Here is a 26,264-nt window from a genome sequence, read left to right as displayed (position 1 = left end):
GCACGTCTCAATCTTGTAACACACGGGGGCAAAGACTTCCAGGAAGTCGGTGGAGGTTAGCAGACACCCACACACACACCACAGTGTGAAGGGAGGTTCTGTTATGGAGGGATCCAGGCCCAGCCAGGGCCGCTGGAAGTCTGGCCTCGGCCCTGTAGACTTGGTCCCATGGGACACTGAGAATCCAAAGCAGAAACTAACTGATGCTTACCTGCAAAAAGCCACTAGGATCATTTTCCTTAATCACCTCTAGGCAATACTCCATGAGACCCGTGGTCTGGCGCAATTTCACAGTGCAGTGAGAGATCTGATCTCGAACCACCTGGGAGTGAAGAGAGAACAGAACGGTCCAAAATGGCAGAGGGCAGAAAAGAAGCAAAGTGGGACTTTGCAAAGGTTTTTCAAACCAGAATCCAAGAGCATCATGGGATGGAACTAAATTTACGAGAATATTTGTGGCAATGTCTGCTGTGGACAATGGTTCTGGAGGACAGTCTGGACAACGGTTCTTACAGGGACTTGTAACAACAGGACCCGTGAGAAAGGCACCAGATGTCGGAACCCTGGGAAGCTGGTTACTTGGGGCCTCAGAGGACACCTTCCACAGGTGCCCCCCACTCCCCTCTTCTGGGAAGCTGACAACCATGAGCTGCTCTAAGCAGGAGGTCGTGGAGAATATGTAAAGGAGCTGAGCAACCCAAGGGGCGGCTGCAGCTCCTGCTGGGACACAGTCACCCACCTTCTCCTGCCCTCTGCCTGTCCCTGCTGAGGAGCAGATGTCACCATCCGAACCCAATTCCTTTCTCGTTCTGATTCTCTTTTCTTGGTGGGGTGAGGTGTGGGTAGAAGTGGAACTTGCTGAAAGACAATGAGCTAACGACAAGTAGGCCAGAGAAAGATGGGTGCAGAACTGAGTTTTAAGAATAACCCACTTAGACTCAATCACTGCCTCATTTGGAGAGCAGTTTAAAAGGCAGCTCTGTTTGCCAAGCTGTGAGTCTGCTCTACCCTAGAAAGGCCTCCTCTCAACATGCAGTTTCTGGTTCTGGGAAGCTGTCTCTGCCCAATGTCAAATGCGTGACGGTCCTTGAAAAGTTTCTTTCTTCAGAGATGTTCATCCTGTGTCCTCTGCTCAGTGACCCAAATTCTTATGTGGTTTTTGAAGCACAAAGTTGAACAAGGGTTTTCTAGGAACCTCAGTCACTCACATCCTTGATATTTATACTACTTTGTAAAGCCTCAAAAATATCCAGTATTCTGAATTTTACAGATAATAACTAAAAGGAGTTTTAATTATAATTTAAAATGTTTCCTTGTTCCTTCTTTTCATTTTTTATTGTAAATTTATTTTTCATTAAAGATTATTATATCCACTTTGCAATACAACTGGAAAATAGATTTAAAAAAAACAAATCATCTCATCACTCTAATGTAAATTTTTAAAGCATTTGATATTTCCTTTTAGTTTTTTTCCTTGAGCTAGATTTATTTATAGTTGCAATCACAGTATGGGATAATTTTACCCCCTTCTCACTTAACGCTATATCATAGGCATTTTCCATGTTGCCACCATCAATAAATATAACCAGCTACATAAATACCCCACAGACTGCGTTATCATAATTTATTTAACCGTTCCTAGTCCCCTATTTTTAGACATTTAAGTTCTTCCTAATTTATGACAATTCATCCATTCATTATTGCTAGTGTTCATTTCTAATTTTTTTATTGTGATAAAACATACATAACATAAATTTACCATTTTAACTATTTTTAATTGGACAATTCTGTGGCATTGAATACATGCATATTGTTGTGCAACCATCACCCCTACCATTTCCAGAACTTTTTCATCCTCCCAAACTGAAACTTTGTACTACCAATACAACAATAACCCCCCATTCCCCCTTGCCCCCAGCCCCTGGCACCCACCATTCTACTTTCTGTCTCTGTGGATTTTACTCTTCTAGGACTCTCATATAAGTGGAATCACACAATATTTGTCCTTTTGTGAGTGGCTTATTTCACTTAGCATAATGTCTTCAAGGTTTATCCATGTTGTATCTTGTGTCAAAATTTCCTTCTTCTTAAGACTAAATAATATTCCATTGTATGTATATACCATATTTTGTTTATCCATTCATCTACCAATGGATACTTGGGTTGCTACCACCTTTTGGCTATTGTGAATAAAGCAGTTATGAACATGGGTGTGCAAATATCTGTGTGAGTCCCCATTTCATCTCCTTTGGGTATATACCCTGAAGTGGAACTGCTGGATCATATGGTAATTCTATTTTAATTTTTTGAGAAATCATCATACTGTTTTCCACAGCAGCTGCACCATTTTACATTCCCACCAGCAATGCACAGAGTTCCAATTTCTCCACACTCTCACCAACACTTAGTATTTTCTGCTTTTGTTTTTGTTAATAATTGCCACTCTTAATGGATATGAACTGGTATCTGAGTGTGGTTTTGGTTTTCATTCCCCTAATGACTGATGATGTTGAGCATCTTTTCACGTGCTTATTGGCTATTTGTATATCTTCTTTGAAGAAATGTCTATTCAAGTCCTTTGCCCATTTTTTTTTTTTGTGAGGAAGATCAGCCCTGAGCTAACATCCATGCTAATCCTCCTCTTTTTGCTGAGGAAGACGGGCTCTGAGCTAACATCTGTTGTCAATCCTCCTCCTTTTTTTTCCCCCAAAGCCCCAGTAGATAGTTGTATGTCACAGCTGCACATCCTTCTAGCTGCTGTATGTGGGACGCAGCCTCAGCACGGCTGGAGAAGTGGTACGTCGGTGTGCGCCCGCGATCCGAACCCGGGCCACCAGTAGCAGAGCGCGCGCACCTAACCACTAAGCCACGGGGCCATTCCTGCCCATTTTTTAATTGAGTTTTTTTGTTGTTGTCTTTTGATATACAAAATTTATAAATTTTCATGAATTCCAGTTTGTCTATCTTTTCTTTTGTTGCCTGTGCCTTTCGTGTCATATCCAAGAAAGCATTGCCAAATCCAGTGTCATCAAGCGTGTGACCTATGTTTTCACCTAAGAGTTTTATAGTTTCAGTTCTTACATTTAAGTCTTTGATCCATTTTGAGTCAATTTTTGTGTATGGTGTTGCATAAGGGTCCAACTTCATTCTTTTGCATGTGGATATCCAGGTTTCTCAGCATCATTTGTTAAAAAACTGCCCTTTCCTCATTGCATGGCCTTGGAACCCTTGTCAAAAATCATTTGACCATACATGTGAGAGTTTATTCCTGGGATCTCTATGCAATCCCAGTGGTCTATGTGTCTGTCTTTATGCCAGTACTACATTGTTTTGATTATGGTAGCTTTGTAGTAAGTTTTGTGAACAGGAAGTGTGAGAACTCCAATTTTGTCCTTCTTTTTCAAGATTGTTTTGGCTATTTGCAGTCTCCTAATTTTTTGACAAATGATTTGTTATTGCTTTATAACTTTTAATATAATTAAAATAAAAAATAAAATGTAGGATTTAAAATCTCTATTGGAATTGGTGAAAGAAACCAATTTTGATGTGAAGATTATTTGTTTTGCGATTTTGGCGAGGCGAGGGAGATCAAATTTAAAATTCACAGGTTGGTTTCTTTTATTCTGACATCTAGTATGTTTCTGTAAACCACCACCACCACCTGTCAGTCTGGGCTCAAGGAGTGCAAATTATTTTAATTTTTAATCAGAAGGTAAACAGAAGGTTAAGTTTCTGCTTCTCAGGGGAACAAAAATCACCCATAAGTAAAACATTTAAAAACGCAAGAAGGTGCCCTACAGCTAATATGCTACTCCTCTCCGCTATATGAGGCTTAACTAAATTGTTCCATGAAATGTTTCTGTATTTCGGCAGCCAGTGCACCAACACTGTTAGGTAGCAGAAACCTCAGCAGTCACCACTACCTACCCACATGGCTTCTGCCCTAGGACCATGCATCATTGCCTGCTACTGAGAGTCTGAACAACAGCACAGACCAGATCTGAGCACAGTAACCCAACCCAAAGTGAGTCTGCGTTTGAGGCAAAATAGACTAGATTGTTGTGTTTACTTTCCAGAGCATTCAGCTCAATGATAATTTTATGACCTAAATGTACTGAAATAAATACATTACTCAGGCCTCATAAAATTCTATGTCTGCTTCTATAAATGTCCTTCTCAGGCAAGGTTTATCTGGTGCCAAACGAGCTGTTCAAGTGTTGGGCTCTCCGGCTACTCCTAAGAAGCTTGATTGTCGCACTGTCAAAGAGTGGGGAGTTTCAGTGGAGGTCTCACGGGCTCCTATATTCCACAGTTCAAGCTTCTTGGAAGGACTCAATATCCCTGGGTTCCTGGCTCTCAACTCCCACTGCTGCCACAATGGATTTTGGTCCATCTTTTTACGTTTTAATCAACCATTTCACAATGACCACAGTAGCCTGTGATAAAATCACTGTTAAAAACTAAACTTCATGGTTCCCAGAAGGAGCATTTTTGGGTGTGTTGTAATTGACTTCTAGTTTCTGAATTAACTTAGCAAGATATCCCATCTTATGGAATCAGCCAGTTAATTAGATCTTTTAAGAGTATAAATATTTTTTCTCTAATTGAGTGTCTTTATCAGCTCTCTTACTTGCTGCCTTCTTCATCCTGTGTTATTCCTACCACTTCTTCTTAGTATTTATTTCTACATTATATTTTTCATAGAAAATGATTCCTAGGAAGCCAGGCCATGTTGCTTTTTCTTTGAGATCCACATTTCTGTGTGGTAGCTCTGATGCTCTGGAGAAACCCTTGGCACCATATTTGCAGCTGGCTAAACTCAAGAGTTCTTTTCCTTAGGAAACATGTAAGTTGCAGGAATGACACAAATAGGGACTGGGAAACAATCTTCCTGCATTCATCTGCCTTAAAGCCTAAATCAGCTCTCATGGGACAAGGAATTAATCTGTAGTCCAGGGTTTCAGAGAAGGCTTTTCGCATTTTATCAGCAGTCACCATCTGTTCTGGTTGGCAAGTGCCTATCCATCATTCAAACAGTTTTATTTTCTTAAGTGGCAAATTTATAAAGGTCATTTCTTGGGTGAGGATATGACACTGACACCTATTTGGGAAAGGAGAATCTGAGAACGGACCATGGTGTCCCTTTGAATTCTCAGACTTTTTCAGGAGCATAGAGCAACTCATGACAGCTTATACAACACAAATGCAAAATTTTATTCTGCCTACCCACAACTACATTTTCTCATCCCATCGCTAATAGGCCAATCTCCTCCTCCACTCAGCTCATGTGATACAACCAGCAGCAAGAACTGAAGTTAATTAAGGAGAATTTAATTATTTTATCCAATTCTGACCTTGACATCCTTCCTTCACCTCCATTCACCTGTCTTACATGTGGCTCTTTAAAAATTTTTCTTTGTCTCTTCTTTTTAATGAATACTTTTCCTCACAGTCTTTTCTCTCATCATGGGGTCTAGAGAGATATCACTAATGAATTTTCAGTCTAAGTAAATACTAACATTTTCTCTCTCCAGTGTCAAGAAATTCTTTCTTAAATATAATCTATACGTTCCCATCAGTTTAAAACAATTTCCCCTAAGTATAAGGTAATTCTTTTTTTTTTTTTTCTATTTAAGGTACAAGTACTTTCAAGATGCAAGCTTGAAGGATTTCTTCTTCACAAGTCCTTTTGGTCAGTGGGGGGAGTTTCTATGTGTCCCATCATGTCCTGAAGCAAGATGACCAGCTGATGCTTGGAAGTGACCCATTTGTGAGTTACAGGTGAAGGGTTCTGGCCATTAGATTCCTCTAGTAAAATAAAGAATTCTCTTGTTTTTTTCCTAGAGGAGAATTTGATCTCCTATAGTATCATTCTGTTCACGAAACTCCAAGGCATTTAAGTTGAGGAGGAACATTGTTCCCTCCTCCCAAGCCACCACTCTCCCACACGGTGTTAAGCACATATCCCCACTCTCCTGTCACCACCCTCTGTACTAGTGTTATTAACTTACCCACATTGGCAACTAATCATTTCAAAGACAAGCCTGAGGCTTTGAGTTCTTAACCAAGAAAAGGATCATTTAGGCCTATTAAATAAATAAAACATGTACCTGTTTTGAGGAAGGCTTGAGATTTTAACAGTAAAGCTCTGAACTTTCTGTTCCAGAGGTATGAATGCCACCAACAGCCTCATCCTTAAACAATGAGTGGAATATGCAAAGCATGCTCTTAGTGTTTGGAATACCGTATCCTTGAACAGAGAAGTTAACGAAGGGGGAAATACCAGCCATCTGGAGAGGTAAGCATGTTGGTGTGGTCCCAGCCACACAGGAGGACATTTGCCATTTATGATGGGCTACAGTAAAAGTGATATGTGCAGTGTGGTGTGTTGTAGCAGATGAGGCACAGTGGGGTACCGTGGATTACTCCATCATCTTCAAAGCATGCACTAAGTGCCTTCTGGAGGTAAGGAGTGTCACTCACATCTGGGTTTAGGCAAATGCATTAAAGAAGTTCTGTGGCATTGGCATGGCCAAAGTGGGTGGAGGGTGGGTGTTCAAAGGTGTGTCTCCTAACCACATACAGCTGGTGGCATCCTGGTGATCCCATGGGCACCCTGGGCACACAGACCTTCTGTGACTTTTGCTCCTACACCATGCGCAGCAGAGGACCACAGAATTTGCCAAATGAAACTCTGAAAGGAAGTCCCCCATCAATGATGGGCTTGTAATCAATAATAATTGTGGCTAAATTATTAGAGTTGGCCCCTAAAGACTTCTGTTGAAGGCATTTGAAGGTTTCTAGTTGTTCTAGCGTGCCCAATTTTTCCAAATGTCTTCATTGCAATGGACTAACTGGACTCCTTGCCAGTAGTTTCATAGGGATTGAGTTGACTACTGGCTCCCTCCCTTCCTTCCTTCCTTTTCTTTCTCTCTCTCTCTCGATCTGAATCAAAGGATTATTTACCCATTATGAAGCAATGGTAAAATTGCTGAAGTAAGCAGTTTGACAAGCCAATAATATCCTTAGTGTAAATTTGCACTCTTGATATGGTCATATAATTAATTTTTTTGCAAACATAATGGGAACATAACAGGCAATACATGGTAAGTAATAACAAAGATAATGATGACAATAATGATAATGATTCTAACAAACCCAATGGTACACTAGGACTCAAAATCAAGCATTCTATAGATAACTACAACTGGCAAATGCAGGCCCTCTGTAAATATAAAAAGCTCTATCCAACAATAAGCTTTACCATTATCCCTTAGTGTTCTCACTGAGTAATTTCGTTGATATGTTAATTTACCAACCACACACGGAAACTTAAGATTAGATTTTTCAGAATATTTTTGAGTAACTAGAAATTTTTTTTCTTTCAGAGGATCTTAGAGTTGAAAGGCAACCAAAAGAAACTTATTGCCTCATACTATTCAAAATATGAATTCATTCTAATATATTGGAGAGAGAACACATTTAAGATGATTGTAGAATGATTTCAAATTCTGAATGTTACACAAATAAAAATAATTCTCAGATATTTCCTTTGGCCTACCAAAAGAAAAATGTCATTTGTAAAGTTCCTGAAAAAAGCATAGATCTCATTAATGACACATTTTAATTTAAGTGTTGTCACAAATCCTAAGGGGATCACGGACAGCGAGGACATTTTAGGGCCTCACTCAGCTAAGGAAGACCTGGGATGGATGTCAACAAACACACAGAAGGATGAGGAACCCAGGGTCCAATTTACTCTGCGGACTGTGGGGATGCTGCTTGAGTAGCTCCAAGTGTGACTCAGTGAGATGTCTTGAAAGCTCTAAAGCATTTTCTCTCTGGTGGCTTTCTGACATTTGCTGTAGTTCACCACATCCTGAAAATAGATATGTGGCTCCCAGTGTTTTCTCAAGAATAGCATTAACTGTAATTTACATTTCAAACAGTGTTCCTAAAATATGGTCACATCTGCATATGTCTCAAGGCCTTTGTTTCAGCTTTTAAAAATAGCTCACCAAACTTTGTGAACTATTTTATAGGATGATCAATTATGAACTCGAGCCACTAAAGGATTTCCTAGGTTCAGAGACAACTCACACCGCAGACAGGCTGTTCTCCACTATGAACTCTGGAGTTATGGAAAACAAGCCCTGGGAGTGCGGCTGAAATCCTACATCCAGTCACTCCCTCTCAACGACAAGAATAGAGGTCATACTAATCCTGACCAAGCACTGTGCCAAGTGCTGCCCAATGCCCAGTGAGCTGACGATGACTCTAGCCTTACTTCACACCAAGGAGAAAGAAACTGAGCCACTGACTTGCCCACAGGTAGAGACCCAGTGAGTGACAAAGTGTGTCCTCACACCCCGGTCTCTGTGACACAGGATCTGGGCTCTTCACACTCAGCTCCATCTTCCCCAGAACCAGAACCAGTCAATCTGCTCACGCGATCCTGCATTCAGAGAGGGGCCTGAGGGGAATATAAAGACTGTCTTTATGCACACTCGCTTTCCAGCATCCCTAGCCTTTTGGATTGCTCAAGGAGACAAAGTTGCCAGAAAAACACATACACAACTCTCCCCTTTGTCAGCAAAAAGCAGGACCCAGAGAGCTCTGCCAAAGGGAAGCGGAAGACCTAAGATTATCCTGCTGGACTGTGAGTGATGGGTTAGCTGACAAAGACAGAAAGAAGCACTGTGCTTGGCAAGCGATGTCTACAAAAGGCCAGTCTTTTCTCACAAATCTGAGTGGCAACAGAAGCAACAAGAGAGGGCACAGGCAGGAGGAGAAGGGCTGAGGGAGGGGACGTGGAGGCTGGCATCAGTAGTCATGGCGTCGGCACGGCTGGCTGTTTTCAGAAGCAGTGATAGATACAATCCGCTGAAAGCAGCAGAGAGACAAATTACTCGAGACAGAAGACAACAGCTTTGCTGCCGTGGGGGACAACCAGCCACCTGTCTCTTGTTTGCGTAGCTCTTTGGGATCTGGGCGGGGCGGAATAAGAGCAGGCAGCTGTCTCTGTGCAGTGGCCCCTGAGCCATCAGTGTGCCCGGCGGGGCGGGCCACCGGTAATGATGGACTGTCATCAGACACGGAGTCCCAGTGATGCACTAAAGCCGCTGCTGCGCTGCTTCCACCTGCGTCCGCCGCACAGCCCATGACGGATCTCCACAGCCGCATCCTGCAGAGGCAGCAGGGGGAGGGAGAACCGGGGGGCTCGCACCCTCTGCCACCCTCTGATAAGGATAAACGATGCTTTCTCAAGCTCCGTTTCCCTCACCCATCCAGACTGCTGACCTTACATCTCTCCCATATAGAAAACCTGGGGTTCCCCTACAGTCACCATATGACTTTTCACAAACTGTCCATTGAGTTCTGTTTAAAGATGCCAGGAAAGTGTCTGCAATGTTTTACAAAAGAGATTTCCATTGAGAAAAAGTTAAAGTTTTATGGCTTGGGACTAAAATTGTGGGTCCACTAAATAGAGGGAAATCTCAGCTGTCCAGCTCATTTCCTGAAGACATGTGTGGTTTTATTTTACACAGCTCTGGGAGATTCAAACAACAATCTGAGTTCTGCTATAATAAAAAGAGTTCTGGGTTTCTGAAGGGCTATAGTGACAATCTTTTAGCAATGCCAGAGCAGGCGATGGAAACAGAAACATCCATCGGTCCTCAGGACTAACCGGAGCAAGACCAGGGTGCACTAACCACATCCTCTTCCCTCCCAGCTCTGCCCATTCCTGCAGGCGAGAATGGAGGCCGCCATTAACACACACCTCCCACAGTCTGGGCTACTCCAATGCAGCTCTTCCGTGAGGCGCTCTATGACCCTTTCAGCTGGAAGGAACTCTGCCCTCCTCACAGCTTCTACGACAGTGGCCACCTTTTGGCAGCTCACTCTCTCCCTGGGTTGGAGTCATCTGTGGCTGTGACTTATCTCACCCACTGAACTGTAAGCTCCGTGAGGGCAGGGCTCATCCTGAGTGACCTCCATGTCCCTCTCCCCCCACTCCCTGCCCAGTACTCAGCTCCTAGCAGGTACAAAGTAGGTGGTGGCTGACTGATGAAGGGATAAGGGTGGGTCAGGCCCTCTCTGCACTGTACTCCCACCAGCCAGAGGCAGTAGAATGTGTGGTCCGGATTCTGGGCTCTGAAGCCAGGTTACCAGGATTGGAACTCTGGATCCTCAGACCACTTCTTAATAACATGATGCCATGGCTTCCTCATGTCTAGAATGGGATAATACTAATAATGACCTTGTAGAGCTGTTGTGAGGAACAGAGGAGTTGACTCCTGTAACACAATTCATATAGTGCTGCCTCAAAGAAAGTGTCCCCAAATGTTAGCTGTTGCTATTATGAAAGCCAGGGCTTGGTTGCCAAGGATGCTCATTTTGTGTTGCTGGCTGGGCAACTACAGATTCATATCTCACAGGATTTCTTGATTTTAATTCACATAAAAAATGGTGACTCTAGAAGAATTTCTCATTCAGACCTAAACTGCCTATCTTGCATGAAAATGCTTATGGAGTAGAACCACTCCTCAGACTGTTACAGCTAAATGCATAAGATTGACATCCACATGGTAAAACTTGCAGGGAACTTTTGGAGTAAAAATCAGTATCTTTAATACTGTCCCCACTTCCTCCCCCACATTTTAGGAATTACTACATATGTCGCCATGAAACACAGTCCAGTGGCCCTTTAGGGAATTCAAGAGCAAATAATCCGATCACACACATTAGGAGACCAGAGCCTGGAAACAGATGAGCTAAAGAAAGCCATCGAGGTAAAACCTGCTGTCACTCAGCACTCTGAATTACACATGACACAGGCTACTGTGGGTGCCTCCCGGGAAGCCCAGCGCCTTCCTGTTACCTTCAGTGTCCATCTGAAGGCTCCACGAGGCTGAGGTCAGCGGGGTGCCTCAGGGGCTTGAGTTCATTCCAAGATGAACCTGAGAGGGTCTTCCAGTTAGACCCGCCACCAGGAGACAGTAAACAGCAACCCTGGAGGGAGTGTCATGATCGCCAGCCTTGGTTCCCTGTCCAAATCACAGGCAGAGGCTCTCTGAACATCAGAGCCCTAGGCACTTTTCTCTCCAAAGTCCTGGTTCAGATCACCTTCAAGACACGCAATTTTCTTTATCCAGGAACCTGCCGTGCTCTCCTTGATAAAACTGTGCTGTTGCTCTCATCAGGAACATTCAGAAACCTGGCCCTGATGGAGCATCAGTGGAGTCCGGCCAGCAGACTTCATCATGGGCACAGCCCTCACCAGTCCTTCTGGCCTGGACCCTGTCGTCCCAGCTCAGCCTCCTGCCTCCTCAGTTCCACCGGCCCCCCGAGCAACAGCTGGGCAATCACAAAGGCAGCGGAGAGGGTTTATGTTCCAGCCGCATCACTGCCCTGGTTTAGAAGGAAGAAGCAGGTGTGGCTCTAAGTGGGTAGCGGTGGAGGGGCCTTAGAGGAGGAAGCTAGAGTTGGGATCTCTTCATTCTGGAGAGAACTGTAAGGCTTCACTGGGGAAATGCTGCTCTCTGTCCTGCCACCTGGTGTGCGGCACCATCCTCCTGGGCCCAGGTCTGGGGACGGGGGCACATATTAAGGATGGCGACTCTGCTGCTCAGGGCTCAGTGCTGCCGGACTCGCTGCAGTCCTGCCTGGGCCTCACGCCCCAGTCAGCAGCTGCTTTCCTGCATGTTTCTGCCACAAACTGGGTCCTGGCCCTGCTAGAAACTTCCCTGCCACTGAGCTCCAGCCCCAAATCTTACTGAAGACTGTGTCCTCTTAATTCTTCATTTTGAAATTCTTCCTTGGTTCTCCTACTGGAATCCCATTCTTTTAGAAGTGGGGCCTTCTCTTGTTCTTCAGGGACTAGAGCCTGTTTCAAATCTGCTGGGGATTTCTGCTGCTTACTGGGCCGTTCACCAACCACCAACCCCACCCCCCAACCCGAGGCTGTGTCCACGCTCTGCTGCCCACTACTGAAGCTTCCTGATGCTCACTGCCCAACTCAAACAGAGAGCCTGTGGTCAGACCTTACTTCTCCCTCCACCTCAATCCCAGGCCAACACTGTACACCACCCACCCTCCACCCACTGGGAGCTACCCTGAGGTTGACTGGCCACATGTGTGGACCTCTGCTGACTGCCTACTTCTGGGCTGGGCTCTTCCCATCTATCCAGCCTGCTCTCACATGCTGTCACCCTGCTCCAGGGGGCAATGGATGGGTATCAGATGTCTCGAGGAGGACCAGTCCTCCTGCCAATAGGGCCCCAGACTCATAATCAGTTGATTCCAGTGTGATAACAAAAGTCTGTACAGCTGTCCAATTGCACAGATTGCTTCAGAAGTTAGGACAAATCTTGCTTATTTCCTGGAAACTATGGATTCCATTCTCATTTCATTTCAAAAATGCTGCTGCCTCTGTATGGTCACCTGGCCCTCATCTGAAATTTCAATCCCATCCCCAGTATCCTCGTCCCCTTTGCCTTATTTTTTTCTCAGCACTTTATACTAACATTCTGCACATTTACGTCTTCTTCTTGCTTACTGTTTATCCTTCTGGTAGAATATAAGCCGCAGGGGTAGGGATTTATTTTTTGTGCCTGCACCTAGAGCACTTCTTGCCCAGAGGCGGCACTCAACAGTCGTAGAGAGGAAAAGGAAGCAGTGAGTGGGGAAGGAAGTGATGCCTGCCCCCTGCTGGCAGGCTGCTGGCCACCCGGGCTGTGGGCTCCTGCCCACCTGTTCAGCCTCCATCAGCCTTCTGCCCTGCAGTGCAGCCCTCACCTTCAGCTTGTGCTCATGCTCCTTGTTGACACGTGCGAGCAGCTGGGCTTTCCGCCTGTTGAGGGCATCGATGAGGGCGTCACACTGGGCCACCAGGCAGGCCTCAAACTCCACGCTGTTCTCCTGCATGACAGAGCACACCTCTCAGTTGCAGGGCACCGGGGTGCCATGGGCTGCCAGAGCAAACAGAGCTCCCGTCCACTGGTGGATTGGAACCCCTGCTGAAGGAAATGAAGGGACTCTGTCCACGAGGCACATCTGGCATTTCTTAAATAACTAGATAAATGTCATCAACAATGGCAGTGTTTTGCTTTTAATTTAGATCAGAAAGGATAAATATTACTTAATAAATTTATTTTTATCAAAAGGAAATCATTTCCACAGCATGAATTATATGAAGTAAAATAAAGCTCCAGTTTGTAAAGTTGAACATGAGTCCTTCTGAAGGCTGGCATAAGTCCAGCCATGTATGGTGGAGATGGCACTCACACAGGCTGGCTGTCTGAGGGACTGGGGTATTGTTGAGGCAGGAGAGATAAAGAATCATTAAATTCAGGGTAAGAAAGAAGAGGATGGCAATGGTCTTCAATATGAAACAATAATCCAATGACAACAGAAAAGTTTTAAGATAATCATGGGCAAAAGTACCTGCTCCTTTTATTAAGGAAACAAACAGTGAACACAGGCAGGCAGTTAAGAACAATCGGTGTGTGTGACAGGCCTCACCCTGCTGTAAGTCAGACACCAACTGACAGCTGGTGGCAGAAAGGTAACCACGTTCTAAATGAACGACAGCTTCCCCACGATGTTTAAACTGAATGCTGGCTCTAAATTTTTACTTGATTTAAATCTGTGTATGCCATAGACATTTCTTTTAAGCAATTCTCGCACTAAATGATAAGCATTCATTCTTTTAAATAAATTACCTACGTAATTTTGATTCTCAAACCATAACCTGAAAAGCCATTGTAATTTATAGCTAATGAAAACTGAATACTCACACATACTATTAGCACTAAAAAGCAGCACCCAACTGAGTAAACTATCAACTCTGGGGGTGCTGGCATGGAAGCAATAGCTTAGCCTTTCAAGTTGTCATTTATTCCCAAAGTCACAAGGAACTGTGTCTCTTAATATAACAATCCACTGATAGGTATTTGGTAACTGTTTGCAATGCAAGGTCTTCTCCGTATAAAGCATGCATTGGTGATTGCTTGGGCAATGACTTCTACAAACGGTAAGTTTTGGTTTTCACGGCAATGCTTTTGAGTTCTCAAAGAAGTCCCCTGGAAAACATCATTTAAGAGCTCTCGATGTCCCATGCAGGGTAAAACTTGGAGGGAGGGGGGAGCCTTCTCCCTGCAGGCTCCATTTAGGGCAGAAAGAAAGCTTTGCTCTGATGAAGATACGAGGTACAGAGGCAAGCCTGAGGCTGCACATTCTAGGCCAGCAAAAGCAAAGAAGGGACTGATCGATGAACTCGGCTGCTTTAGAAAACAGAAAGAATGTACAACTGCTAGGTTGTTAGGGAATCAGAAATTTTAATGTGGACATGTGCGAAAAAAGGCAAAGACATTAGGGTGAGATTCTTTGAAAGGCTGGCTTATTATTATTATTTTTTTTGGTGAGCAAGATCGGCCCTGAGCTAACATCCATTGCCAATTTTCCTCATTTTGTTGAGGAAGATTAGCCCTGAGCTAACATCCCGCCCACCCTCCTCTACTTTATATGTGGGATGCTACCACAGCATGGCTTGACGAGCAGTGCATTGGTCCACGCCCAGGATCCAAACCTGTGAACCCCGGGCCGCCGAAGTGGAACACACGAACTTAACCACTATGCCACCGGGCTGGCCCCAAGGCTTGCTTACTTTTAAAAAGCCATTTCTGCCTTGACATGGGTTAGATATTAACTCATAAAGCCAATTTACTGGAGGCCAGAGCTCAGGTTATTTCAGGGAAGCAAACCTCAAAACATAAGAACAGTAAATGGTGCAGAAGGTCATTATTTTAGCATCTCATGCATTGTATGGCTTCCCCCCTTCAGCTATAGTGAGAATTCACGAGCTCTCAAATGCTGGCTGATCTGCTGGTCACTGCTCCAGATAAAGCAATCTGAAATTATAGTTGCCAGGGGAATCATGGCTGAAAAATATTTAAGTATCTAAATAGAGGAGAAGCATTATTATGGGACAGGAAGGAAGGAAGGAAAGAAAGAAAGGGAGGAAAGAAGGATGAAAAAAAGAGAAAATGACCTGTTGGTTACCATTAGATAAGATATGATTACTACAAGGTGCTTTGAGAACCTATAGAGTTTAAAAATTTCAACAATAAGGACTCTGAATTCACAAAGAAATAGGTCTCTTTCCAAATACACAGTAGTAAAGAATCAGGACCTCAGTGTGGAAGACAGGAACCACGCGGAAAATCAGGTAGTGTTTCTGGCTTGTTGACAAAATGTAACCACCTCAAGAAGGGGTATATTTGAAACTGGTGTGTATGCATGTTTGTATGTATTGGAAGAGACAGAGCAGAAAAAAATAAATAGGAATTCTTCCACAAGTAAAAATAAAAGAGAAGAAACAGATAAACTCCCCCACTACACAGTTACACTTAACCCATGGTGTTGGCCTTCTGTCTCAAGTGCTGCCGGTACCTGGATCTGCTGGACCATGTTGCGGAGCTGCACCAGAAACTCCTTGGCTTCCTTGGCTCTGTCCGACAGACCGTTCAGTGCCTGGGAGAGCTGGCTCTGCAAAGACAAAGAAGGAAACCATGGAGCTGTAATCACATAAGTAGCAACAACCTACACAGGGTTGTTTTGATCCAAGATCCAGAGTCCTGAACCTCAGATTCCTCTTGTTAGAGCTTGGGCCATCTAGCCGACATCTATGCATGAGGAGTCTGGTAACAAGGGCATCCAGACTCCTTCCACAGGCTCCTCAGGAGTCTCTCCTCTGAAGCAGTGAACACTTCTGGCCATTGCAGTCAAAGTTCCTCACCAGCTGATATCTACCTGGAATTTCCTCATCTCATTAAGTAATTAATTAATTACTTAATTAGCAATAACTTATTTAATTTAAAAACAAAAAAACAGGGAGTCAGATAATCTAATAATTATCAACGTTATTTAGCCCAAAGGGCTATTGGTCTGGTATTGGGGCAGAAAGAACAAAGAAAGTGAAGAACAGATACTCCATGCCCATGGACTGGAAGAATCAATATTGTTAGAAGGTCCATACCACCCAAAGCAATCTACAGATTCAATGCATTCCTTATCAAAATTCCAAAGGCATTTTTTAAAGAAATAGAACAAATAATCCTAAAATTTGTATGGAATCACAAAAACCCCTGAATAGCCAAAACAATCTTGAGAAAGGAGAACAAAGCTGGAGGCATCATGCTCTCTGATTTCAAACTATATTACAAAGCTTTTGTAATCAAAACAATATGGTACTGGCATAAAAACAGACACACAGATCAATGGAACAGAACAGAGAGCCCAGAAATAAACCCATGCATACATAGTCAGTTAATTTACAATGAAGGAGCCAAGAACATACAATGGGGAAAGGACAGTCTCCTTAATAAATAGTGTTGGGAAAACTGGACAGCCACACACAAAAGAATGAAACTGGACCATTATCTCACACCATACACAAAAACTAACTCAAAATGGATTAAAGACTTGAATGTAAGACCTGAAACCACAAAACTCCTAGAAGAAAACCTAGATGGTAAGCTCCTGGACATTGGTCTTGGTGATGATTTTTTCAATTTAACACCAAAAGCAAAAGCAACAAAAGCAAAAATAACCAAGTAGGACTACATCAAACTAAAAAGCTTCTGCTCAGCAAACGAAACTATCAACAAAATGAAAAGGCAACCTACCAAATGGAAAAAAATATTGCAAATCATATATCAGATAAGTGGCTAATATCCCCAACATATAAAGAACTCATACAACTCAACAGCAAAACAACAATCAGATTAAAAAATGGGCAGAAGATCTGAATAGACATTTTTCCAAAGAAGACATACAGATGGCCATGTACACACAGGTCCATGAAAAGATGCTCAACATCACTAATCATCAGGGAAATGCAAATCAAAACCACAATGAGTATCATCTCACCTATTAGAATGGCTATTATCAAAAAGATAAGAAATAACAAGTGTTGGTGTGGATGTGGAGAAAAGGGAACCTTTGTGCACTATGGTTGAGAATATAAATTGTTCAGCCACTTTAGAAAACAGTAACAAGTTTCCTCCAAAAATTAAAAATGAACTACCATATGATCCAGCAACTCCACTTCTGGGTATTTATCCAAAGAAAATGAAAACACTAACTCAAAAGATATCTACACCCCTGTGTTCATTGCAGCATTATTTACAAAAGCCAAGACATGGAAAAAAACCTAAGTGCCCAGTGAGGGATGAATGGATAAAGAAGATGTGGTATACATATACAATGGACTGATGAGACCTACGTGGAAGTCGGCTGGAGGCTGGAGGGTCTGAGAAAGCTTCTGCTTTTCTGCTAACCTGGGAACAGTGTGGCTGGTGCAGTCTCTTTCCTTTTGTCCTGACTTCATGGCAGATGCCTTGTGACTCTCATGAGGAGAAGGTCAACGTGGTCAGGGAGGAGGGATGGAAGGAGGAAGAAGAGCCTGGGTTCCAAAGGCATCTTTGAGCTGCTGAACCAACACTTGAATCTCCTACCACTATGCTTCTTGCTATGCGGGGAAAATTAACTCCTGGTCAAGTCCCTGTACTAGAGTTTTCCATTACTTGCAGCCATTACCATTGTAGCTGATACAAAATTCCTTCTTCTAGCAGCCTGAGCATATCCTTCCATCCCTCCTGTAAATTACAGAGACAAATTTCCTTTCCCACAACGCCTCTTTGGAAACTAAAGCCCACTCTCCTTCTTGCCAACACAATGTGTCGTCCTCTCTGTCCTTTCAGTAAAAGGACAGAATCTTGAAATTTTATCTCTTGGTCCGATGAATGTTTTTCTCTTATATTTGCCTTATTAAATAAGAAGTTGGGCACTGAATCTCTTTAAAAATACGTATGCCAAATACTTGATGGAAGCAATGTGGGTGGTAGAAATGACACAGGCTTTGGAAGGGTTCAAATTCTGGCTCTGTTCCTTCCTAAGTGTGACCTTGAGAAAGCCACTGGCCTGCATTACTCCAGTGGAAAAAAATGGGAATAATAATAACGCTTTGTAGTTGGGTTACTGTGAGGGGTCAGTGCATTCATCAGTGCGAATGCTCCTGCTAGTTAAGGGTCATGGTTAAGGGAACTATTCTGAATCCAAAGATGCTGTCAGTTACTGGCTGCTCAACCTTTCACACCTAGTTTACCTCATCTGTAAAATGAGAAGACTACTACTACTCTTGGGAGGGCATTGCAGGAGATGCAACATCTAAAGCCCAGAACCTGCTGGTACATGGTGCATGCTGAATAAATGTCGGCTGTTACTAACTCTTAGTCATCTTCCTCCCGCCTGTTCACAGACGCCTGCTGCCTGACTGGGGGATTTGCAGGCTGGATTTCTGGAACAGGACCTGCTGGGGAATATCCTTCATCACTTGTCCTCAGACTCCAGGAGGCTAGACCAACTCAGCTGAGGAAGAGAAAGCACAGCGAGAGCCTGCAGTTGCTAGGCACCAGCTGCACTAGAAATTGGGGTGGAAGTATTCTCCTCAAGAACGTCTTCCAGGAGCCCAGGGGATGAAGGAGGTAAAGAGGGTCTCATTTGGAAGAGCAGACAATAAAATGAGAGACGTTCTGAAGGAGAAATTTTTTGTTGTTACTTTAGAACTGATTTCCCTCCCTTTTCTGAATGAGTAAAAGTCTGCTGGGCTAGCATAGTTTTCTTCCCCTTTTAATTTAACCTGTGCCTTAATAACTACATTTGGAGGTCAGAGTACAGAAGCCAAATCCATTCAGGGACACAGAACTGAAGCTGCCTGATTTCTTGTATTCCAGCCTTGCAATCAATTGTCTGGATAAGGGAAGTCAGAACAGACACCTATAAAGGATTGCTGACCAGGTGCCATCAGATACTTAGAAAAAATGATCCCATAGTAGACAAAGGGTGCCGGCCGCATCCACTCCAGGGATTTTATATGGCAAAGTTGCAAGTGAGCTGCAAAAATCAGTGTATTTGCAGACTTCCTCCCTTTGTGTCCATCTTCAGTCCTAAGAAAGCCTTCGACCTGACTAATGACTGTTCTGGTATTTGAAAAACTGCGTTACGGGATAAAGATTTAGAAACCTTTCTCTGAAGGTTTGCCAACTTGTAGAAACGGAGCAGGAGACAATGAAAAATTCTGGAAACTATTTATCACCAGAAAATGCTCTTATTTAAGGATTTACATGTGCACTGCTTTTATAGGATAGTTTCTTGATCACATTCATAAGCTACATCTGATGTAGAAGAACGTTATTATTGACTGATTTTGTTTCCAGAAGTATTTAAATTCCTGCTCTGTGCTAAGAGAGATGTTCTGTATTCAGGACCATGGAGCAGCCCTGTCAATTTATACCAGAATACTGCAGATGCAAACACTTAGCGTGTGTTTCTGTTACGGCATCTTTGGCTGTACATGCAGCTGTTAGAAGCTGTTTATGACGCCTAAGCAATGATTTCTTGGATATTTGTTTTCCAATTTACTGAAAAGGTGTCAGGAGCAAAAAGTGCCTTAGAGTGGGAAAATGATGTAGCCGACAAAGCACTGACAAATCTCCAGCCAAGAGCCCAGAGCACGCTCTGAGGAACCAAGACCTCCCAGGAAGATGGAGGGAAACAAAGAACTCTGCCTCCTCCTTCCTTCCGCTCCTGCTTTTCCCCCTTCAGCTTCCACCTGACTCTGGCTCCCCTTGCCTCCTGGGAGCACACACTACAAGAGGTGGGGGCTCGATCTGGGAGCACCCGTGGAGCACCCATGTTCCAGAATCTATTACTATTTAGGCTCAGCAGATGGGTAACAGAATTCAATCCATCCTGACCATTACTTGCCCGTGCATCTGCCCACTACCGAGCATGCCCAGACAGAAGACTGTCTCCTTTCCTTTCCCTGCCATGAACATGATTCATCTGTCATTTTCCCCCTCAATATTCTCAAAGATTAGATGGAGACAAATTGGGACAAATGAAAGGAAGCTTCCTGGCATCTGGGATCTGAAGTTACGGGCACAGGATGGGTCAAAAGTGTCAACCAGAGAAACGGTACAAAATCGACGAGGCAGCAAATAAGCAAGGGCAGTGTGATGGCCCAGAAGATGGCCCTGGGCCTTCCAGACAGCTCCGTCACTCTGCAGGCTGCTCAATGATGGGCCTCCCCAGGCAGCTCTATCATACTGCCAGTAGCCAGGATTGCCGCCCAAGCCACCTCCTTCCCAGGCACCAAGGTCAACACAAAACACAGGGCAAGGTAACCATCGATGCAATGTAATTCTGAAGGAAGGCCACTCGCTCCCCCCTCCCAGGAGAATAACAATATTTCTTGAAGAAATACTGATTTTTATAGACATCATATAATTATATATTTATATAATTAGAAAGTAAAAACAAGAAATTCTAATGCATAGTTACAATATATTGGTCATTTCTTAGTAGCCAGGAATCTGATGGGTGCTTTCAATGTGTACCCCATTTAATCCCAGTCACCAGCCTGCCATTTTGCAGAGGCTCACACAGGATACACCTGAGATAGGGCTTACCACCCACACACGGAAGAGCTGGAACACAAAGCCACAAACCCTAGTCTGATTCTAAGGTCATGCCCTTTGCTGCAGCCTCCCACAGAAGAGAAATCGTCCCTCACCCACACAGGAAGGAACAAAACAACTGTGGTGAAAGGATGTTAGTCCAGAGAAGCTGAGCTGACGAGGATTATGAGGGGACCTGATTATGCTTGATAGTCAGACAATATGGAAACCCTAGCATGACTGGTTAACCTATGACATGTTCAACTTCTTTTTTCCTGCATAAAATTTTTGGTGAATTTGAAATGGATCCCCATCAGAAAGGGGTCTCACGGGAGAGGCCAGAAGCTTTGGACTGGGGCCCAGTGCTGGCTTTATCACCTCCTGACCTGAAACCTTGGGTAGGGACTGGTGTGAGTGTTGAATGAGGTAAAAGAATGAGAATTCACTGAGTGGCTAGTACTAGGGGAGCTTTCAAGCTGAGCTTCCCAAGGGGCCTGATTCTCCTTCCAGCTACAATTTCCATTCTTCTCGCCTGTCCATTTCCTGCCCCCATGAAGAGGTCTCCCCTCTGGTTTCTCTGGTGGTAGAAGATCCTGGATCCACCCCAGCCCAGCTCACAGTCGCTGGACGGGTAGCAAGCCTGAGAGGCTGGCCTGCCGGAGATGCCAGCCTGTCTCCAAGTCCAGCAGCCGGGCTGGGCAGTGACCAGGCTGTGACTGCACACTGAGTAACTGCGCCTGGGAACTGAAGCACACAGTCTAGGGGCGACAGTGTGTGTGTGTGAGTGTGTGTGCACGTGAGAGTGTACGTGTGATTGTGGGTGTATGTATGTGTGTGAGCGTGAATGTGAGTCCAGAGTACGTAAGTATTTGACACCGTGTGAGTGTGTGTGTATGCATGTGAGAGTGTACGTGTGACTGTGGGTGTATGTACGTGTGTGAGTGTGAATGTGAGTCCAGAGCATGTAAGTATGTGAGAGCGTGTGAGTGTGTGTGTATGCATGTGAGAGTGTACGTGTGATTGTGGGTGTATGTGTGTGAGTGTGAATGTGAGTCTAGAATACATAAGTACGTGAGAGCGTGTGAGTGTGTGTGTATGCATGTGACAGTGTGTGTGTGACTGTGGGTATGTGTGTGAATGTGAGTCTAGAGTACGTAAGTACGTGAGAGCGTGTGAGTGTGTGTATGCATGTGAGAGTGTGTGATTGTGTGTGTATGTATGTGTGTGAGTGTGAATGTGAGTCTAGAGTACGTAAGTATGTGAAAGTGCGTGAGTGTGTGTGTATGAGACATCTCGTCAGCGGAGTGGGGAGGCTCTTGGCTTTGGATAAGGCTGGTATCAGAGGGGTCTTATGGGTGGGGACTTAGTCCACTAAACTGCTGCTTACTGCTCATTGCTCGTGACAGAGATTCTCTCCTTGACCCAACTCTAGCCAGGCTCCTCTGAGCCCTCATCTAGGCCTCAACCTTGGCCTATAAAGACTTGAAGGAAACACTAACCTAGTTTTAACAGCTCAAGGCCGCATCCCCAGGATGACCGCAGCCCCCTATCAGCTGTCTGTCTGAGGAAACTCGAGGCTGCCAAAAGAACCTACTGTCGGCTCCAGCCAACACCTGAAGCCAGGCCTCTGGTCTTCCAGTCTCTGTGGGAGGGCAGGATGTCGGCAAGTGCCAGTTAGCAAACCCAGACGGGTTCACATGGGACAACCAACCCCACCCTTCCTGCTTTTCATCATTTTTCACTTCCCTGACCCTACTGAGCCCCTCGCCTCCTCCCTAAGCCCTCACACTCCCTCTAAAACCCCAAGTCATCTCAGTTCATGTCAACAGGACTCCTCCCATTTGCAACAGTATATTACTGATTAACATCTGTCCTTACCACTCTAACTAGTGTCCAGCTTGTTTGGCAGCGGCCAGCCCTGCTCTGGCCCAGGGAGAGCTGGGGCAATCCCGGGGAAACAAGCTGACCTTCAGCAGGCCCGGCTAACCTTCAGGATAAGTAAGGAAGCACATCATGGGCAGATCCGAGTTCCCACCTAAGCCGGCACCTCTCCCCACAGGAAACGAATCTTACCATTTTTACTGTGAACCTGACCCTATAAACTGTGTGGAGGACAGGAAGAAGGAAGACTTCATGCCCTTTTCCTCTAACACACTGCTATAGACAGTCCGCTCTCCCATCCTATTCCTCAGTGCTAGACCTGCACACGCAAGCACAAAAACGTCCACATCAAGAGCTAACGCATAATGCCATTTACCTCCTTTTTTACAACAATTCAAATCCAAGCATTGTTTCAGGCACTCTTTAAACCATAACCATGTACCAGAACTGCCATTATTTCATCAGATAGTAGCAAATGAATGAGACAGACGGGGCAATGGGGACCAATCTGGCATTGGAGTTAAGAGGACAGACTTTAAAGTCAGATGGACCTGGGTTTAAATCCTAGCCTTTTACAGCCGTGTGACCATGGACGTATTACCTAATTGCAGTGGACACTGTGGTGCTCTGCCCAGATCCCCTCTTAAATGCTGATGCTCTTCCTTCCAGCCGCTGGGAATACCACTGTTGACAGATTACACTAGGAATCGCTTTTGGTCACGGAGAACTGCACCGCTTAAGGTTATCTCCCTTCAGAGGCTGTCCCATGGCCAATGACTGGCTGCAGCCCCCTTGCCTCGACTTGAGAACAACCCTGAAGGGCCATCCCAGCTCCACAACTCCCTGCAGGATTGGTTGAGGCCACTGCAGGTCAGCTTTTCCCTCTACTCAGTCCTGGCCTTCTCACTTCCTTACAGGTGGACCTACTGAGAGCACCCAGCAACTGGCCATCCCTATGCAACTCCCGGAGTCTGCGTCCAGGGAACCCAACGTAAATACTGAACTTTGTAAGCTTCAGTTTCCTTGCCTGCAATATGGGGATAATAACGGTACCTGCATCATAGAACCGTGGTGAGGATTCTATGAAATCATGTATATAAAGTTATTCTACACAATGTCTGGCATATTGAAAGCATTTAATAAATAGTATTATTTTTATAATAAGAATTATGTTAAAATATACATACGTAAATCATTAAGACACTTTGTAATTCCACATGTCCCACTTTGGGGTTTGGTCAATTAAATTACTCAGACAGTGGGGTAGACTGTAGTACTATTCACACTATCTTCTCCCTCCCCATTTTGCCACATGACTTGCAGGTCCCCTGTAGATGGAGCACGTGTCCCTGCCCCACTGTCATCCTTGGTCATGCAATCTGCTTTAGTCTAAGGAGGCATTGTGACTTTCTGCCAGCTCTTTTGCTCTTCCTTTTCGTCACACGAATCCAGTGGTGTGTTGATAAACTGGCTCTCAAAAAACAAAAACAAAAACAGCAAACAAATTCTGATTTGTAGAGTTTACCAGTTTCCATGATGTAAATACACAGTTGATTTTAGGCTGCCAAAATGACATCACTGAACACAGAGTTGGGAAGAGACGTGTACCATCAACTCTTCTGAGCTGTGAGCTGGCACAAGCCAGGTCAGCACACCACTGGGCATATCCCACACAGTGGCTGTGGGCCTCATAAAGAAGGCATGAAGAACAGAACTTCAGACTACCTCCTATGATATAAAACGAGCAAGAAATAAACCTTTGTTTTATAAGCCACAGAGATTTGGAGGGTTGTTTGTTACTGCAGCAAAACTAATACAGATAGCAATTATAATTTTTCCCTTCATGATTTATTAATTTAATCAATATTCATGGAGTTTCACCATGGGCCAGGCACAGTGATTCATGCTAGAAGAACAATGACAAAGAAAGTAGACACCATCTCTTCCCTCAAGGAATCATCATTGCTCTGAAACTACCACCATTCTGAGCTTAATAATGTCCATTTAAAAGTCCCCTACCATAGGCTCTTTAACAAAGCAGAAGACTAGAATATTCTAACAACCAACAACAGAAATGTGGCTTCTCTACCTCTCAGAGGAAAGGAGAGGTATCTGCTTTCCTAGCAAGACAGCCATCTGTGGCCAGAATTTGACTTCCACAGATACTCCGCACAGCCTTTATCCACCAAACTTAAGATGTTTCTATGCCTTAGACAGAAAACTCTCAAACTGGAGACGCAAATCAACATGGCAAGTTTTTTCAGTGATGAGATAGAGGAGCCACTTTTCACCTCAGAGCACAGCAAAAAAAACTGTTGCCTCACTCAATGTTCATAGTTTCTTGAGGGAAAATTGATCTGCCACATCTCCATGGCTTTGCTTAGAGTGCTGGAAGCTGGGAAAGAATTCATGCAGCAATGCTGTGATTGAAGGCATGAAACTTTAATAAAGCAGGAGGCACACAGGCTATAAGGTCAACACCACTCCGCCCAAGGCTCTGTCAGAGAGATGCCCTTCTGTGGATATTCTAAACCACGGTATGTGTGTTGTTAGGCAGTTACCAAGTATTTACAACTGAGGATCAAAAATATGCCTTCCTTGGGCTAAGCCTTTGTGTAAATATTGGATTTTACATCCTGGAGATGGACTAGAGGATAGATCTCCTTTGTGCATACACTGCCTTTTCTCTTTAGAGAATTCTAGGGCCCGACCAACAGGCTCTGAGTCCTTTCCAGAAAGCTGTTTTCTCTATGGATGCCTCCGGCTGCCTTCACATACACACTTCATGGTCCGCCATGTTCTTCCAGGTGGTAGGTCATTCCACTTTGTCTGCTACTGCCAGGGAACAGTTAAGATAAGCAAAACAGACTTGAGATCTATAAATTTTCAGTTCTCTGTAGTATTTAAGTGTCCCAGATAGAAACCCTCAGCTCTACAAATAAGGGCTTTTCACTACATAATTAAAAACATGCTCTTAGAAATATATACGATAAAATGGAAAATCATTGAACTATTTTTCATTTAGAAATGTTTTGACTGTGCTCCTTTGGAGACTCAAGTGTTAAGTGCTAAACAGGAATGACTTCTTATTTATCTCCTCAAGCTTCCAGTGGGGAGAACTAAATAGCCAGTGGGAGCAAGACTTTTTGTTTGTTTTAAGAAATAACTTTTTATCCTTTATTTCAGAAATATCAGAAAACAAAAACTTAAAAGAATAAGAAAATAAAACCCTCAATCTCACCAAAGACATATTATTAATAGGCTTGATAATGAACCCTTATGTTTATCCTTTGAAATCTTGTATACATTTACAGGCAGATATATGTCTTCACATAAGGTATGCCAACAAAATTGGGATCATGTCATATACCCACTGTTATCTTGAAATCTGCTATTTTCACTTAATATGCTATAAATATTTTTCCATCTCACTAAATATACTACTACCCCTTTTAAATAGCTGTATAACACTTTGATAACATTTATTATGTGGCACACATTGCTTGCAATGCTTTACAAATATTAACTCATCTTTTTTTACAAAACAACCCAGTAAAGGTGGGTCCTATTATTATTCAAATTTTTCATAGGTGATAGAATTAAGGCAAGGGAGGTTAAGTACTCTAAAGTTATAAAGCTGTAAGAAGCAGAGCAGGGATTTAAACCCAGGAAGTCTGTGGCCAAAATCTATGCTATTAACTGCTAAACTGTAAGGTAACCCACCATGCAGGTACATCATAATTTATTTAACTCATCTCCTATTTTAAGACATTTAGTTTGTTTCCATCTTTTGCAAAGAGCTGAAGTGAAATTCATGTAGTAAATATTACAACAAATTCTTGAGTATTTCCATTTCTAGAA

The 26,264-nt window shown here is 43.8% G+C and overlaps 1 protein-coding gene across 12 annotated transcripts in view; it reads right to left on the bottom strand.

The window, feature by feature from the left end:
- TRIM9 (tripartite motif containing 9) overlaps positions 1-26,264 on the bottom strand; it is a 136,819-nt gene that overhangs the window by 60,231 nt on the left and 50,324 nt on the right. For all 12 annotated transcript variants that reach the window (XR_009219978.1, XM_058540579.1, XM_058540572.1 and 9 more), the window contains exons 2-4: positions 15,454-15,549; positions 12,799-12,921; positions 212-322 (exon numbers count right to left, since the gene is read on the bottom strand). Coding sequence is in view for 11 of the 12 variants with exons in the window: in XM_058540579.1 (XP_058396562.1) it covers positions 212-322; positions 12,799-12,921; positions 15,454-15,549 (330 nt within the window). In the remaining variant the exon portion in view is untranslated. The remainder of the gene's footprint in view (positions 1-211; positions 323-12,798; positions 12,922-15,453; positions 15,550-26,264) is intronic.

This window comes from Diceros bicornis, chromosome 5 (assembly GCF_020826845.1).
Source record: "Diceros bicornis minor isolate mBicDic1 chromosome 5, mDicBic1.mat.cur, whole genome shotgun sequence".
NCBI classification, from domain to species: domain Eukaryota; kingdom Metazoa; phylum Chordata; class Mammalia; order Perissodactyla; family Rhinocerotidae; genus Diceros; species Diceros bicornis.
The sequence above is the reverse complement of the archived record's forward strand: the minus strand, read 5'-3'. Positions and strand labels throughout refer to the sequence as shown.